At 37.6% G+C, this 18,025-nt stretch overlaps 3 protein-coding genes across 4 annotated transcripts; 1 reads left to right on the forward strand and 2 right to left on the reverse strand.

Moving 5' to 3' along the window:
- Nucleotides 1-967: 967 nt before the first annotated feature.
- Nucleotides 968-3,497, reverse strand: LOC104806519 (WRKY transcription factor 44-like). Its single transcript, XM_010531464.2, has 6 exons — nucleotides 3,303-3,497; nucleotides 2,749-3,030; nucleotides 2,540-2,656; nucleotides 1,792-2,462; nucleotides 1,455-1,613; nucleotides 968-1,351 (listed from the first exon to the last, which is right to left on the reverse strand). Exons 2-6 carry the CDS (start codon nucleotides 2,965-2,967, stop codon nucleotides 1,195-1,197), a joined length of 1,323 nt encoding a protein of 440 aa, XP_010529766.1. The 5' UTR covers nucleotides 2,968-3,030; nucleotides 3,303-3,497; the 3' UTR covers nucleotides 968-1,194.
- A 7,263-nt stretch (nucleotides 3,498-10,760) lies between these two features.
- LOC104806520 lies at nucleotides 10,761-12,123 on the reverse strand. The gene is made up of 2 exons (XM_010531465.1): nucleotides 11,898-12,123; nucleotides 10,761-11,241 (listed from the first exon to the last, which is right to left on the reverse strand). Exons 1-2 carry the CDS (start codon nucleotides 12,052-12,054, stop codon nucleotides 10,973-10,975), a joined length of 426 nt encoding a protein of 141 aa, XP_010529767.1. The 5' UTR covers nucleotides 12,055-12,123; the 3' UTR covers nucleotides 10,761-10,972.
- A 575-nt stretch (nucleotides 12,124-12,698) lies between these two features.
- Nucleotides 12,699-15,897, forward strand: LOC104806521 (protein NRT1/ PTR FAMILY 5.5). Of its 2 annotated transcripts, XM_010531467.1 has the most exons (5): nucleotides 12,699-13,062; nucleotides 13,818-14,032; nucleotides 14,150-14,685; nucleotides 14,794-15,354; nucleotides 15,553-15,897. In XM_010531467.1, the coding sequence occupies exons 2-5, from the start codon at nucleotides 13,859-13,861 to the stop codon at nucleotides 15,617-15,619; spliced, it is 1,338 nt and encodes a 445-aa protein (XP_010529769.1). In that variant the 5' UTR covers nucleotides 12,699-13,062; nucleotides 13,818-13,858; the 3' UTR covers nucleotides 15,620-15,897. The 2 variants fall into 2 exon arrangements, with proteins under 2 accessions (XP_010529769.1, XP_010529768.1); XM_010531466.1 differs by having other exon boundaries at nucleotides 14,794-15,897.
- Nucleotides 15,898-18,025: the final 2,128 nt, after the last annotated feature.

Below are 18,025 nucleotides of genomic sequence, written 5' to 3' on the forward strand. Positions count from 1 at the left end.
TTTCAAAATAAAATCTTATCTAAATACCTAAACTTTTACAAAAATCGCAAATAAATACATAAACTATAAAATTCTCAAACAAATACCTGAATTTTTCAAAACTTTTGGTTATTTTTACCAAATAATACAATATTCGCTAACGACTAAGTCATCAATTATCGACAGACTCCGTTATAAGTTTAACGTCGTTAATAGATTTTTTTTTTGTTTTATTTAGTAAATTTTTAAAAGTTTAGATATTTATATAGAAAGTTTTGAAAATGTTATTTTACCAAAAAAAAAGTTTTGAAAAGTTTAGATATTTATTTGAGAATTTTATAATTTAAATATTTATTTGGGATTTTTGTAAAAACTCAGTTATTTACATGCAATTTTTCTTTATCTTTGATAATAAAAAAATTATGTGCTCTAAGTAAAATATTATATTTTTTCCTTTTATAATGTATTTATTATTTTAGCCATGTGCTAAATTGTTGGTTAATTTAAAATTTCAAAAGTAAAACGTGACTTCAGGATAGATCGTGTGTATAATATGAATTATTTAAAGCAATTTGTTGTGTAAAATATAATGAATTATGTGTTTTAAATTTTAATGGTGTAACATCCGATCCAACAAGACTGGAGTTTCAATTCTATATGTTTTAATTAATCAACCTAATAATTTTTATTATCCAGCGAGAGAGATTAATTACGTTTATTTCATTTGGTAAATCGAATCTCCGAACTCCACCTTACTCCAATTTTTTTTTTCGTAAGAAAATACCATTTTTTTTAATATTAATAATGCCAAAAGCAATATTTTTTTTTGTGAAATCCAATATTAAAAATTGCAATAATAAAGACAAAAAAGAGAGAGAGAGAGAGAAGAAAAGACGACATTAAACACACCTAACATATTCGCACGGGCTTTACTTGCTGAATACGGTATTGAAAAGAGGGGGAAAAAATGGATGATTCGCAATGCAAATTATATAAAAACAGTTGAAGATTTTATATCCTTGAAATTAATTTCAAATCTTGAGAGGAAATATTACAAACAACATGAAATGAAAAACACATATAAATCAATGTTTTGACCTACTGTAATAATGCAGACAAAGCAAACATTTTCGCCCAAGAATGAAACTCTCAAGTTTTTTTTTGTTTCTCATATATATAAACTTCTAGAAGATTCCGGAATCTTCTTGGCAGCAGCTACTTGGAATGTTCAAGAAGCGAAGAAGGCGGCCTGAAGGGCATCTGGTGGTTGTGTTTGCCTTCGTAGGTTGTAATGAAAGCTCGCGGATCATCAGACGCTCTCTCCACGTGCTTTCTTGCTCTGCAATTCGTGCTCGTGCATCTGTAGTAGCTCCTGAACAAGATCAAGATCAATGTTTCAGAAAAAGATCTGATATGGAAAGAAACAAAAACTCGATCGGCAATGTTCTTGAAGCTCGGTATCTGTTTTTGGGAACCTGGGGAATGGATTTCCTCCGACGACTTTCTGTCCGTACTTTCTCCAGCGGAATCCGTCTTCGAGAGCATCCGAGTCCACTGAACCCTGAGATTGTCCTCTCGGTTCTCCTGAACAGTCCTCTGAAACGCCAGTTTCGCTGGTTTGATGCTCGTTCTTTCTGTAGGGAGAGAAAAAGATCGAACGTGAATTAGCGGTGAAAGATCTTCGTGTTTTGATCCGAGATCCTGTCTCTTTGGATTTGTGTTCCAAGAATTTAGACTTTCGTATGGTTTAGGGTTTCGGGATTTAGGGTTTAGGGTGTAGGGTTTGAGTTAAATGCTAAAAACATCTCTTACCTTCTCTTTGATTTGGGGTCATCAATCTCTCCATCAAATCCTTTGCTAGTTTCATCACACTCGCCGCTCCGACAACAAGAATCCGAAGCTCCAGCAGCTGAGTTTCCCGCCCTCGGGACAGCGAATTCAGAATTCGCCGAAACACTTACCCCTTTCCTGTTCTCCACCCTACCTTCAGACCAGTCGTTTCTCCCGCTGAACTGATGACGATTCCTCCACTGGGAATAGACCAGAGGCTCTTGATGGGGCGATCCCGAAGAAGCAAACCCTAATTTCTGCGAGGCTGATGAGGAACTTCGTCGGGGTGGAAGACAAGGTTTCGGGTGATTGTGTTCACCCTGGTACACAATCTCTGATATCTGGCCGTCTAATGATCTCTCTACCTTCTTCTTCACTGGACAGTTCAGATGCGTGCACTTGTAATAACTCCTCGGACACTCGCTCCCTTTCACTTGCTTCTGCCCGTATTTCCTCCAGTTATACCCGTCGAGACAAGACCGATCTCCCCTCGATGTTTCGGAAGATCTAGCATTCAGTTCCGAAAAGTTTGGAACTTTCTGAACAAGATTCGGACAAGGATGGTTCTGTCTGTTTTGGCGGCTCCATGTCTGCAGGAACACTTCTGTCTGTTTCAAGGGTTCTTGAAGATCTACACTTACCTTCCCCTGAAGCTATAACGAAAAAAAAAGTCGATAAATTTCCGTTCGTATCGTCACAAAGTCGTAATCTTGAAACTGAAATCACTTACCATATTCGCCAAAGCCGAGATCGTCGCCTTGGACACAACCTTTGCTTTAGGCTTATAGACAACATAGTTTCTGTTATCTTCAAGCTTGTTCTCGTTACCGTTAGCAGAGACTTGGCCCTATAAATTTTCAGACAAATAAAAACAGTCAAGAATCGATGAAAGAAGAATCGGAAGAACAATAACAAGAGAGCCAGATTGCGGGAGATTACCCGAGAAAACATAGCCGAAGCTTCGCCATTCCCCGACGGTCTGAACCTTAGAGTCTTCGGCTTTATAGCCGAAACAACAACGGTTTCAGGGCAAATCTTTTGTGGAGAGACGTTAACTGACTTAGTCAGAAGCTCCGTAAACGTCCTGAAACCCGAACACGAAGGCCTCGAGGCAATCGGTCTAGCTATTACCACTCTTTCTGCCTCCTTCATCTCCATTTTTTTTCCAATCGAAGTGTTGAATTCTACGCTCGAAAACTCGGTAACCCGATTTCAGATAACCTGAAAGATCCACAGATTTCCGTCTGATGTTGTAAGAAAAGGTATTTAAAGTCACAACAGCGTAAACATGACGTGATGCCACGAGATAAGCAGATAAATCAGCGAAAGAGAAAGGAAAGATCAGCGATAGATCATAAAACCAAACCGAAACTTAAGATGTTGAGAGGCAGTTTGGAAATGAAACTAGAAAAGCCCTGATCTCCGAATCTATCTTAAAAGGCTAAAGCTTTCGAATTCAGCACCACAGAGGAGGAAGAAACGAGGAGACTCACTGGGTCAACTCGTGAAGATCTGAAGCTCATCCAGACGTTGCAGAACGATACGAGAAAGAGAGAGAGAGAGAGTCTCCTTTTGTAACAGAGCTTATCCGTCTGCGGCTCTTGATTATGGCGCGTGCCCTGAGAAGGGGAAACAGGATGATCCACGTGTCACGTGGCTAGTCTATGTGGCGATTCGTGATTGGCGGAGGTGGAGCTGGAAGCCGAAACAGGGTACATGAGAAGCTTGCAGATATGGTTTTTTGTTTGGTTGCGTTAAGGGTTTGAACGTTAGTTGGGGGAAGAGAAGGGACCTTTGAAAGTTAGTTGGAACCGAAGGGAGGAAGATGACGTCGTTTTGGTTACATAACACAGTTAGGTGCGAACTTCGTTGGATACGTGTCTCGTTGGTTGAATCCGCGTGAAGCTGGATTTGAACACGTGCGTGAGACACTGACCCAAAAAAAAAAATTAAATCAGAGAAAATAAGTATTCCGTATATTTTCTGGATTTTGGTTTGATTATGTTTAGTTTTTTCTTCTTATTCTTTTTAGGGTTTAGAAAAATTAAATAGATATTATTTTCGTGCGGATTTGGTTTACATAATTTTGATTCAGTCTATGTTTGATTGTTATTGATAAATTTGTCGATTTTCATATTTGGTTTGTAAATAGAATTTTTAAAATTTTACACTAATTTGATTTTTTCTTATATCGGATTGAAGTTAGATATAGTTATATTGTATGTGTTATTTGGTTATGATAGTTTCGGTTTTGTTTAACCGAATCGAAATGATTATCTATATTTATATTAAAAAAATACCTTAAAGTTATATAATATTAGAACCAATAAAATAACAATTTTATACAAATTCGACTTTTTATGTCGGATTTAGTGAATTATTTAATTTAATTTATTTTTTATTATTTTACTTATAATCAATAAAATAAATTTAAAATTACATTAGAATTTGGTAATTTTATAAATTTAACCGTTACACACTTAATTTCATATAAAAACGCATGGGGTTGAAATTGGAAGGAGAGAAAAACATGAATCGTGTCATATAATATAATCAATTCTAGAGCAACGTAATGTTTCAAAAGTCAACGTCGAACGTGGATACAAAATCTAATTTGTATTTGATGTAATAAATGGCTTACATTTAATTCATCCAAGTTTAATGTCCATTAACTCGAACTCAACTGTAGTTTGCTCAATGGTGTCTTTCTTCTTCCCACCTGTCCAAATCTGAAATTTTAGGAAATTATTTTTTGTTAGAATTCAAAAATTCCCGTAAATCACATAAAAACACACTTCAATTATTAAAAAAAATCTCAAATAAATACTTTGTTTATAAAATTTTAAATATTATAAGATCCTGTCACAATATTTATTATAATATACAATATTATATTTTAAAAACTATAATGCAAAATATCGTTTAAAATACATATTAATATTTTAAAATGTTAAAAATATCGATATATTCTAATACTGTTTCTAAAACTTCGATGACTTTTTAAAGTTTGTATGGATATAATTTTTTTAAATAAAGTCTGTTTGTGTACAAAAATGTATATCTATTTGGAAACTCTGATATATTTTTTTAGAGAATGTTACCTCCTATATTTGTATTTTGTAGGATCGAATATGAATTTAAACATTTTCATACTCTCTTATTCTTATATTTTGGTTACTCTTATATATATATATATATATATAATTTTCAAATAGTCTCAATTGCCCAATACATAAAAACATTAATTTGTAACAATTTGGATCACAAAATTTATACATGACAAAGCCTAATCGAGGGAACGGAGAAATCAAGATACAAATGACGGATTCCGTTATTTCAGATTTTAATAAAACTATATGAACTTTTGTACTGCGAATTCTCCTTGTTGACGATTTCCCAGAACTCACACACGACCAAGAACAGATCCGAAAGTAGAAGACGAACACCAGAAACTTAACGAGTTCGGATCTTGATGATCCTACGTCTCGGCCAAGTGGAATTGGCAATTCACTAGTGATTCCCTGAGGTTACAACTTGAGATTTACAAAGGACTGAGGAACTCTCTCTCTCTGAAATCTCTCCCCAAAACCCAGAATATGAAGAGTATTCAAGAAAAAGAAAAATTACAGGAGGAGGAAGAAGATCCTCTGCTTATAATACGCAGAGTTAACAGACTTCAACTAACTTCCCTGACTAATTACTTTTCTACCCTTACTAACCCTCTAATTTCAGCAGAAGTTTCAGTCAAGGCATTTCCAACAAACTCCACCTTGCCTTGATTGTCCTCTGCTGAAACTATGAGAATCTTTTCCTCTCATCACTAGTGAAGTTTACCAACCCATTTTATATACCCCTTGACAGGGTCTTACCAGCGTTATCCGCCGGTGACTCTGAGAAAACTCAGAGCTCGGTTGAACTTGTCGACTGGAAGTGGCTTTGTGAGCATGTCTGCTGGATTTGTTTGAGTGTCTATCTTCAAGACTTGAATCTTCCCTTCTGTGATTACTTCTCTCAGGAAGTGGAATCTCACATCTATATGCTTTGTCCTTTCATGATGCACATTGTTTTTCGCTAGGCATATGGCACTTTGAGAGTCACAGAAGATTTTGACAGTTCTCTGTTTGATTCCGAGTTCCTGTGTGAGTCCTTTTAGCCACAAAGCTTCTTTGACAGGTTCAGCTAGTGCCATATACTCTGCTTCTGTTGTTGATAGCGCTGTTACTTGTTGAAGGCCGGACCTCCAGCTTATGACACTTCCTCCTATGGTGAAGACGTACCCGGTGATTGATCTTCTCTTATCTAGATCAGTGGCATAGTCTGAGTCACAATATCCGATTAGCTCGAAATCTGATTCCTTACAGTAGACCAACTTCTTATCAAGTGTTCCTTTGATGTATCGGAGTACCCATTTGACTGCTGTCCAGTGATCCTTATTGGGGTTGCTCATGAATCTGCTTATCAACCCCACGCTGTGGGCTAAATCAGGTCTTGTGCCAATCATGCCATACATGATGCTTCCGACTGCGTTTAAGTATGGAGTCGTGTCCAGGTTTAGCACCTCGTCTTCTGGTTGTGAGCTTCTGAGTTTGAAGTGGGATCCCATGGCAGTTTTGACTGGTTTAGCATCTGCCATACTGAAGTTGTTAACCACTTTCTGAAGATATTCCTTTTGAGACACAGTCAAGATTCCTTTTGATCTGTCTCTCTGTATGTTCATGCCCAAGATTCTGCTTGCTTTTCCTAAATCTTTCATATCAAACTCAGCTCCAAGCATCTTCTTTACCTCCTTTATGTCTTCTTTACTATTTGCTGCTAAAAGCATGTCATCTACATATATTAGTAGATATATGTAGGAGTCCTGTTTTACCTTTCTGTAATACACGCAGAAGTCATGTTTGCTGCGTGAGAATCCCTTTTCTGTTATGAAGTTATCGAATCTGATGTTCCATTGTCTTGGTGATTGCTTCAGACCATAAAGTGACTTCTTTAGTCTGCACACCCAGTCTTCCTTTCCAGACACCTTAAACCCTTCTGGCTGTGTCATCAGAATCTCTTCTTCTAGTTCACCGTGTAAGAAAGCAGTTTTGACATCTAGTTGTTCTAGTTCCAGATCCCTTGTAGCTGTAAGTGCTAATAGTAGTCTTATCGATACGTGTTTCACCACAGGAGAGTAGATCTCATTGTAATCAACACCTTCGGTCTGAGAGTATCCTTTAGCTACTAATCTAGCTTTGAATCTTGGCTCTTCAACTCCTGGGATTCCTGGTTTTCTTTTGAAAACCCATTTACATCCTATTACCTTCTGACTTTTCTGCTTCTTAACCAGTATCCATGTTTCATTCTTATACAGGGACTCCATTTCCTCCTTCATGGCCTGTAACCATTTAATTTTGTCTCTTGTTTGTAGAGCCTGTTGGAAGCTTCTTGGTTCTTCTTCATCCAGTTCTGACGCAGCAGCTAATGCAAAAGCTGAGGTATTTTCTTCTCTAAATCTTTGAGGTGGTTGAATCTGTCTTCTTGATCTGTCTCTGGCTAGCTGATAATTCCTCAGACTTTCATTAACTTCGTCAAGCTCTTCTTCATGATCTTCTGTTTCTGATTCAGATAGATGATCATTCCATTGTTCTGTCTCTTCTGGATTTTCTTGAATTCCTCCACCTTGAGTTAGGGATTCTCTAAGGTTTTGAATTTCTCTGGTTTCTGATCCAGCTGTGACCCCTATTCTCAATGAATTCACAGGTTTCTCTTTTATTTCTGTGTCTTCATGAGTTCCTTTATTTTGGTCCTTGTATACTTCATCTTCTTTGAATATGACGTCCCTGCTTATTATCACTTTCCTTTCTGCAGGTAGCCATATTCTGTATCCTTTGGTTCCGGATGGGTATCCCATGAAGTATCCTTTTCTTGCTCTTGGTTTTAGTTTCCCTTGACTGATGTGCTCATAGACCGCACAACCAAATCTTTTTAAGTGTCCCAGACTTGGTTCCCTTCCATTCCAGACTTGTTCGGGTAGGTTCATGTCTATGGCACTTGATGGCGACATGTTGATCAGATAGACAGCTGTTGCAGCTGCTTCACCCCAAAATTCTTCTCCTAATCCTGAGTCACTGAGCAAGCTTCTTACCCTTTCCATTATGGTCCTATTCATGCGTTCGGCTACTCCGTTTTGTTGAGGAGTATATGTGCATGTCCTGTGCCTTTTGATCCCATTTTCTTGACAGAAGTGATCGAATTGTGTGTTGCAGTATTCAAGCCCATTGTCGGTTCTCAGAATTTTGACTCTTCTTTCTGTTTGTGTCTCAACCATGCTCTTCCATTCTTTAAATCTTGACAGAGCCTCATCTTTGGTTTTAAGCAAGTAAATCCATACCTTTCTTGATTTGTCATCAATGAAGGATATGAAATACTTGGCTTTTCCTAGAGTAGGGCTTACACTGGAGGATCCCCATAAATCTGAGTGAATGTAGTCCAAGACGTTTTCTGAGATGTGTTTTCCTCTTCCAAAACTTACTCTATGAGTTTTGCCCATAACACAGTCTTCACAAAACGCGAGAGTCTTAACCTTGTCTTTGTTCAGTAGACCTTTCTGTATCATTACTTGCATTCCTCTGTTACTCATATGCCCTAGTCTTCTATGCCAGATTTTAGTCTCGTCTTCTGATACAGAGACATTGGTTTCACCTTCTAAGGTTTCTCCTTGGAGTACATACAGACCTTGTTGAAGCAGACCACACATTACTTGCACCTTTCCTTTGTAGACCTCGAGCTTTCCTCCTTGGGATTTATAGACCATACCAAGATTATCTAAAGATCCCAAAGATATGAGGTTCCTTTTCAGATCCGGTATGAATCTTACTTGACTCAGAATTCTTATCTTTCCATCATGAAACTTTATTTTCACGTCTCCTATTCCTTTTACCTCACATGATCCGTTATTTCCCATCAGTACTCTTCCACCTGCAGTTTCTTGGAAGTTTGAAAACCAATCCCTCCTTGGAGTCATGTGATATGTACAGCCAGAGTCTAGGATCCATTGTTCTTTGGGTTCTTTTTCAGATACTGTCAGTACTTCCGTTTCTTCATCTTTTCCTGAAGTGGCTGCTGCTGCCTCCCCTGTTGTTTTTCCTTGTTCCTCCAGGAATTTCTTCCTATTTCGGCATTCTCGTTTAAAATGGCCTTCCTTCCCGCAAAACCAGCAACCAGTTTCACTTTTGGTCTTTGGTTTGCTTTTCCCTTTTCCAGATTTTCCTTTCTTGTTCCTGAATTCTTTCTTTTCTGGTTTACCTTTGACAAGCAAACCTTCCCCTGAGCTAACCTTGCCTTTTGATTTGAACTCCAGCTCCTTTGAGTATATAGCAGATGTGATGTCTTCCATGGTTATTTCTTCCTTCCTAGAGAATCTGATTGTATCCCTTAATGGTTCATACCTTTCTGGTAAAGCATTCAAAAGATACATAATCTGATCCTCTTCTGGGATCTCGATTTGCAGAGATGATAAATCGCTTATCAGCTTCAGAAACATATCCACATTGTCCTCCATTGTCTTTGTTTCATCCATCTTATACCCATAAAGCTTTTGTTTTAGGTACATTTTGTTCGGCATTGTTTTATGCACGAACTCCCGCTCCAAGGCTTTCCAAATCCCTTCGGCAAATTGTTCTCCTTTTACCTTTCTCATGATCTGATCTCCTAAGCAGAGAAAGATCAGATTCCTAACTCTTTGACTCTTCTCGAGTCTGAGTTCTTGAGATAAGCCTGTTTTCTTCTTTATTTCGGGTTTCTTACCTTCTTCTTCAGACTTTGTTCTGGGTTCATCAGATTCTTCATGTGAATCCTTTATTCCCAAAACATATCCGTCCTTTATGGTATCGCTCAATTGTAGAATGTTCAAGCTTGCCAGAACCTTATCCTTCCATAATGAGAAATCGCCTTTCCCATCATACTTCTCCACATCCAATTTTACCACCATTGGCGCAGAAGCCATACCCGGTCAATAAGCTTTTCTGAGACTCAAGAAAGAGATGAGTTGAAAAAACTGATCACCTGGATTCGGTTCTTGTACAAGCAATGTTCCCTGGATCTGAACGGGGCTCTGATACCAGTTGTACTGCGAATTCTCCTTGTTGACGATTTCCCAGAACTCACACACGACCAAGAACAGATCCGAAAGTAGAAGACGAACACCAGAAACTTAACGAGTTCGGATCTTGATGATCCTACGTCTCGGCCAAGTGGAATTGGCAATTCACTAGTGATTCCCTGAGGTTACAACTTGAGATTTACAAAGGACTGAGGAACTCTCTCTCTCTGAAATCTCTCCCCAAAACCCAGAATATGAAGAGTATTCAAGAAAAAGAAAAATTACAGGAGGAGGAAGAAGATCCTCTGCTTATAATACGCAGAGTTAACAGACTTCAACTAACTTCCCTGACTAATTACTTTTCTACCCTTACTAACCCTCTAATTTCAGCAGAAGTTTCAGTCAAGGCATTTCCAACAACTTTGAATTGAATTAGATCAGTGAGACTTTTTATAAAAATTAATCTTCTAATTATTTTTTTGCAAAAAAATATAGTAATTTAATATTTTAAACAAAGTTCTTATTATATAAAACTAAAGAATTCAAATTTGAATGGCCATTAAAGCAAAATTTATAACTTTGTTATTGAATTTCATCTTTTTATTATCCCTAAATGTATTAAAGTTTTTGTATTTTAATTTTCTTTAACTTGTTTTATATTTTATTTTTTGTACTTTTTTTTTTCTAATATTCAAACCCGAATCCAGGTTCGAATCCGAAAAAAACTAATAGAATCGGATTTCGGAGCCGAAGGTTTTAGGTCCGATCATGTTTCGGGTCGGGCCGGTTCCTGCTTGGTCCGGCCATTTCGACACCCCTATCTATTTGCCAGATCGAGAACAGAACTTTCAGAATCCATTTGCTTTGGATTGGCATTAACAACTAGTTTGATTGTTTTATATATTACGAGGTTCTTAACCAAAAAAAAAAAAAGGTTATGTTCATATAGAATCTTTGGATATCAACAATCACTATACATGGCCTTGACCGAAGTCAAATCATCATCACGAGCACTTGCCTCTTTTCTTCCTCTCTCAGGGCGACGAACCCAGTTGCAGGAAAACATCAAGAACACGTTGTAAATCACTTGACAGGAGCAAGAATGGTGTAGAGAAGGAGGAAGGAGAGGATGACAATGGCGCCGACCAGAGTGAACTGGGGACTTGTCCACAGCATGAGGTTAGACCTCTCCGTTCTCTTGATGGGATCGACCTCTTCGGACAGCGGATACTCCGACCGCCGAGGATTCCAGCTCACGTACTTGTCGGCTGAAAACCTCGGAAACAGAGTCTTCTTGCTTCGGTTCTTGAAGCTCTTCCATGCCTTGTCCCAATCCGTGGAAGACTTATCACCTGCGGAGACACAGAAGGAGAGGTTTTTAGTCAGGCATTATCACACGAAACTTCACCAGCTCTGATTCCACTCACCTCACTCTTTTCTCAGGTCCAAACAAGAATGTGTTTGGCAGACGAGAAAAGCCGGGAAAATGAGGAGCAGAGGGGAGAAACCGAGAAAATGAAGCAGAAGAGTTTGTTAAACTTCTGCTATGCATTCAACCATGCAACTGTGCATCTTAAATAGGCTTACCAAACATATACGCCCGCTTATACAGCGATATACAAACTATACAACTGATTTTATGTTTAAAGCTAATGGAAACACTTGTGTGGTTCAAGAAAACACGCAAGGAGAGAGAGAAAGATCAATGAACGAGTTTGGTTTAAATCTATATGATCAATTTCATTGGCTAGTAGCTACATCGTTGGGATCAATCACTTGAATGTGTTCGAATCTGAATCTCATCTGTTCATATCTAAAGATTCAATCTTTGATCCACAGAATCTTACGTTCTCTCAATGCCCACAAAGGCTCAGTTTGAAATAAGCTTTGGATTCTACATCGCAACAGACCCACTACAGATTACGAGAACACGAATCTGAATCTACGTAGAATTTTGTCGAAATTCTTACAAGAACCACTCTGATTGAAAAGAAACTGAATCTCTCACCGTTGTCGTCGCCGTTCTTCCGAGAGGGCTCGTCGGGATCTCTTCGCGAACAGAGGAATCGAGAAGAAGGAGAAGAAGAAGATGATGAAGGAGATTTAGGGTTTCTGAGAAGGAATCTGGGACATTTCAAACCGACGATTCGACCGTAGATTTCCATTGTTCTGTTCTTCCTGTTCCAGTGTACGGACAAAACGAAGTGTCTTCCTCCCTCTGCTGTCTAATTGTCTCCTTCCTTATCTCCACCGGACGATGCGTCTTGAGTTGTTGATTTGTCCACATCCTCTGACGTTTCGACACGTGGCAAATGCACAATTTTTTAATGCGAGTTCTCTCTGAATCTATAATGTGCTTTAAAAAAAATCCCATTAATTAAATACATATATATATATATATATATATATTGTTTCTATAAATTTAATTGAAAAGATCTAACAATTTAGAAAAATTCATTGTAAATTTTACAACTACGCGCTCGGTATAATATAATTTACAATCGTATACCTTTATAAATAAATCACTCGAATCAGATATTTTAAAAATAATTTAAAATTTTATTTGAATGAATTGTAGAATCAATATGTTTTTTTTGTTTTAAAAACCCGTGAAGGATTTGGGCTTTGGGCCAAATATGTCAAAATGAGACTTAGCCCGTACAAGTTTTAGGTGTAAAATTATTATCCGTGGATTATAAAATTTTAATGATTTGGGCCTTTGAGCCCAAATATAAACAATGGGCCTGACCTATTCAGAATCTATCGAACATTTTAAGGCTGTGTTACGGACGCGGCGGCGCGTGCTTTGGCGTCGGCTCGGCCGGCGAGTCTGTGCGCGCCCTCCCAGGCCAACGAAGACTACTGTTTTCCTCTACGTTTTCCGACAGTGATCATGGCGGGAAAGGATGGAAGGCGCCGGAGGCGGCGATGTTCCTTCATCATCCTCCATCTCCGGCGATCCATATCCGAACAGGTGTTCTGAGACAGAAAATCTGGCCCTGCGCCAAGGTTTCTGGTGCTACGGTTGACATGGACGAAAGGATCATGTGCGGGGTACGCGTTTGAATTCCTGTGTTCCTGCGATGGTCCGATTCGTTAAAATCTACATGGATGATGCGGAGAAACGTTTTCGTGGGAGGCTGTTCGTTTCCCGAGAAACTTCTGGCATTAAGGTGTTGCGACTCTGCGACTCTGCTTTGATTCCATTAATCAAATGAAAAATTATATAATCCTTCTGCCATCGAGGATATGTGCTGACAATGAACTGGTTTCTTCGACGATCATTTGTTTATTTATTCTGAAATCTGAATATAAATTCTATTGCATTGATTAGAATATCTGCTTTTGACCAAGCCAAACAACAGTAGTGCAATCAGAATATCTTAGAATTTCTTCGCCGGTTCCGTAAATTTTATATGAATTTGTACACGTCTTTGCCTCCATTTTTGCTCTGCACAGTTTTGGTCTCTATGATTGAATGGATGTTGGTCAAAAGACTCAAAACCTGCGGTGTTCAGCTCAGTTCTTCATCTTCTGTGTTTGATACAACACCGTATGATCTTTGTCTCGATGATTGTGTTTCGGCATTGCCCTTTCTTTGGTCATTGATTCTTTTGATATTGATTTCTTGGGTCATGCTCCAATGGCATCCTTTCTCAGAGTCATCGGTGAGTCGGAATTACGTTCTCTTCGACAGTTTGTCTGTGCTGCAAATGATTCGTGTTACCTTTGATGCAAACATCTACGATGTCCGATTGAGATTTCTATTAGTATCTCCGAGGCAATCCTTGATCTTGGCCATTAATTTTTCTTGTTTTAGCTTTTTATTACGATAATTGTTTGGTTAATGATTTTGTTCTGAAATGCTCCATCGGTTTCTCCATTTGTGACTGTTTGATGAGCTTCCATTTCTGCTTTGATTTGGCAGTTCTGTCGTGGGTTTTTACTATTGCATGGTTTACCCTCTGGATGTTGATGCTGTACTTGACAAACGCGTGGAAACTGAAGTTTACAGACGCTGCTGCTATCGTGAATGTGTTTGCGGGTGTATCTGCCGTCGGCCATCTCGTCATGCAATTCCTAGTTGATGCATATCTTGGTCACTTTTGGATGCTCTTCCTCTCCACTATAGCTTTAAGTTTGGTAAGAGCTTAACCTTTCATTCTCTTTTGCAGAGATTTGTTTTTTTTTTTTTACGGTTTAAATTTGTCGGTTTCTACATGGATTGAAGACTGAAACATGTAAGCATCTCATGTTTAGGGTTTTGGGTTCTTGTCCGTATCAGCATCGCCGATTTTTTCCAGTGGCAGTGTTTTCTGTAATGCGATTGAGTCTGGATGCATTGGAGAAGGGCAGAGGCTTCTTTTCTACACTGCACTGGCAGTGATATCCATCGGCATATTCGGCCACTCGATATCCTTGGGAGCATTCACGGAAGATCAAATAGAAGAAAATGCAAAAAGGGATGATCCTGCAATGCTCATTGGCTTTGTCATCGGAAATGTCGGGAATTTCATCTTCCCTTTGCTAGCTGCTGTAGCGATTCCTCAGATAAATCCATGGTTTGTAAGATTCGTGATTCCTGCCGGGTGTGAGGTGGTAGCCATGCTGGTTTTTCTCTCCGGTTTCTGTTCATACAAAAAGGAAAAACCTGAAGGGAGCCCTCTCACAACCATATTCCGGGTCTTCGTGGCTTCTGGTTTCAAAATATCCTGCAGAAACCCGAACAATCCAGCACAACTCTATGAACAACCCGAGCTTGATCCAGATCTGAAGCCCCATACGAGTGGATTCAGGTTCAAGTTTTATACTTTTCCTGCCCTTATTAGTTCAAAACCGACATTTCCAGTTACTGCATCATGGATTCATGTCTTGTCTCTGAACGCTTTCTTTCCAAACCATAGGTGTCTGGATCGAGCTGCGATGATACTACCCTCGGAGCCATTGGAGCAACAGAGGAAGAACAGATGGACACTCTGCAGAGTGACAGAAGTGGAGGAAACCAAAAGTGTCATGCACACAGTTCCTTTATTCACCACATCCATCATATCCGGAGTGGTTTTCTCCCTCGGAAACACTTTCTTTCTCGAACAAGCGAACCATATGGACACCAAGATCGGATCATGGAACTTACCCCTCCCCCTCCTCTTACTCTTCAGCGAGGCTGCAAGACTTGGGTCTCGAGAATTATGCCTCAGAGCTTCCAAACGCCATGGCATGACGAAATCTCCGCATGGTATCCCGGTTTCCATAATCCTATCGATATTCTGCTGCCTCATTGCGGGGCATGTCGAGGCTAGGAGGCTGAGAGTAACGAAAACTCGGGGATTTCTCTCCGAAACCGCCGTCCCCATGAGTGTACTATGGCTTCTACCTCAGTACATTCTGCTCGGTTCGATAACGGGAATCTACGAAAACAGCTTTGCACTTCACTTGGAAGAGACGGTTCCCGAACAGATGAGCAGGTACATGGTTCTGCTCAACGTGGGCGTGTGCGGGGTCGGGATGACAAGCAGTATCGTTCTGGTTAGGGTGTTGAGCAGAGTAAGCGGAGGGAAATGGTTTCAGGACACGATAGACAAGAGCCGGTTGGATAACTATTACTGGGTGCTAACGATGTTGAGTTTGATCAATCTGATTCTGTATTTTGCCGTAACATTCAGGTTATCAGCTCGGTGCTCGAAGAATGACGGTGAAACGGATCGATACGCTCGAGGGAATGATCAGTGAGAGGTTGTGTAGATTCGATTCTTGGTTATACTTTTAGATTGAAGAGAAGTTTGTATATCTTTTGTGAATTGAGAGGGTACTGCTTGAGGGAAAGATGACCCAAGGGTAAAACGGCACGGTGTGCGGCTCCATTTCGACGAAACGGCCTGCTGTGCTGTTTGGAATTCTATTTAGTATTTTACGCGTGATATTTGATAAGAGACAAAAATGTAAATGTAAGATCCTGAAAAATAACATATTGTAAATGGATGAAAATGAAATCTTAACCGTCGATTGCAGATATGTTCCACTGGACTTTCAATGGACGTCATCACATAAGATCATTTCTCCCTCCTATATAAATATACATCAAACTTCTACACTACGAATTTAATCATTTGACCTTCGAAAAGGTAATGTGTTTAAGATTTAAAATATCTGAAGACACTGTCTTAGACTCTCAAATCTCAATCACTATTTTTCCAAAGTGTCTGATAATTTTCTTAAAAGAACTTGCATGCTTAGATTGTTTCTTTTATGACTTTAAGGCTATAATCCCGGGATCTATATCTATAAAAGAACACACAACAATACAAATATATATATATATATATATATATATATACATTTTTCATATTGAATTTCACATAAGAAATCGCATCCATTTTTTTATTATGAAATATATTTTCGTTTTCAATTAGATTTTTTTGGATTGGTTAAAAAGTATACTTTATGGTATCATACATAATTCAAATACTATTATATAATATCGGACATGACCCCTTTTTTTATAAATGTAAACCGAAACACTAAAAGAGTCTCATAAGGTATATTCTGTAGCATCTCCTAAGTGAGCCCTTTATTTTTTTTTTAGCAATGCACTAAAAAAAAGGGGGAAATTTTTTCCTTTCTCTTTCCTTTTTTTATAATATGATTTTCTTTGCTTTTTTTCTTCTTTATAATGCATTTGATATTTTATATGATTTGACTGCAAAGTCTTAGTGAGGCAAAAGCTTTATTCATATTGGGAAAACTCTGGCAAAAAAAAAAAACGACAGATAAAATATATCATAAAATAAGTGGACTCTCTTTTTAATGTTCATTAATTCATAACATTAAAAAAAACAAATCTTGTACCATATATTCAAATATGAGCTGGGAAGAAAAACTTATCTAAAAAGATTATGATATGCTTATTATATTTTGAAATCGTTTGATTTTTTTACCAACTTTAGATACACATGGAAAATTTTTAATGTTTACAGCCTACCAATCGCAGATTTTACGTTTTCATCGGATCTCTTTTACAAAGAAGCAAAAAATATAAATTACTATATCAAAAGAAGACTGTATATATACGTTGTTGGTTGGTCCAAGGTGTAAAGATTTCATGAAAAGAAAATAAAAATTTATAAAGATATTTCTGGTAAAGTTGTCCAATATATGCAACTTGCATAAAAAAGAACTTATTTCCTAATGTCGTGTATTTAGGGACCCAACAACAAATATGCATGCTGTATTGTGGACACCAAATTCATAAAATGACAGTCTACTAAGGCCAGTTATTATTCAATTCAATAAATAATAATCAAATGTTTTAGGTTGTACGACCTTTAAAGTCAGCTTACAGAAAGGTTCGTGTTTTGGTTATATTGTGGCGATGCCGATGTATATGTGTATATAATGGAGTGTCAATAACGTATGACAAAGCATTTTCATGGTTCATATAATGGATTCTGAAAGTAATATATTAATGTTATTTTTATGATCTAGGAAGAAAAACTTATCTAAAAATTATTATATATAATTCTACTAATTATATTTTGAAATCGTTTGATTTTTTTTTTTTACCAACTTTAATACACATATGAACAATACAAAATTATTGAATAACTATGAATAAGATAATCGAAAAAAACAAAATGGATGCATTATATCATCAGTTCTTTATAATTTTCCAACTTTACTACTTTTAAAGTTTGATTACAACAAGAATAGAAATTCACTGAGGTTAATCTTGTTTATTTAAATTATTTTATATAAAAATTAAGAAAAAGATGGTATTAACTTTATACGTACATAAAATAAAACCAAAATAATATCCTTTATTTTTATATTTTATAATAAATGTTTAGATTTGCTCCTTTATATATATAATTAAGAAAAAATATTTAAATTATTCAATCTTAATTATTTTAGAGTTTGATTGTAAGAATGGAAATCACTGAGGTTAAAATATATGCATACACCATTAAAAGAAGAATCTAGCTAGTTATCGTTGGATTTTTAAGAATAATTCGGAATCAATGGTCTTTGTTCAAAGTCAACGTGGCAATTATAGAGATGCGTATATTGGTCGCCAATTCCATCAATTGGAACCCATCAATGTTCCGTTTGAGGAACAGATTCACCAATAATGCCAACTTG

This window comes from Tarenaya hassleriana, unplaced genomic scaffold (genome assembly GCF_000463585.1).
Source record: "Tarenaya hassleriana unplaced genomic scaffold, ASM46358v1 Cleome12, whole genome shotgun sequence".
Classification (NCBI taxonomy): Eukaryota; Viridiplantae; Streptophyta; class Magnoliopsida; order Brassicales; family Cleomaceae; genus Tarenaya; species Tarenaya hassleriana.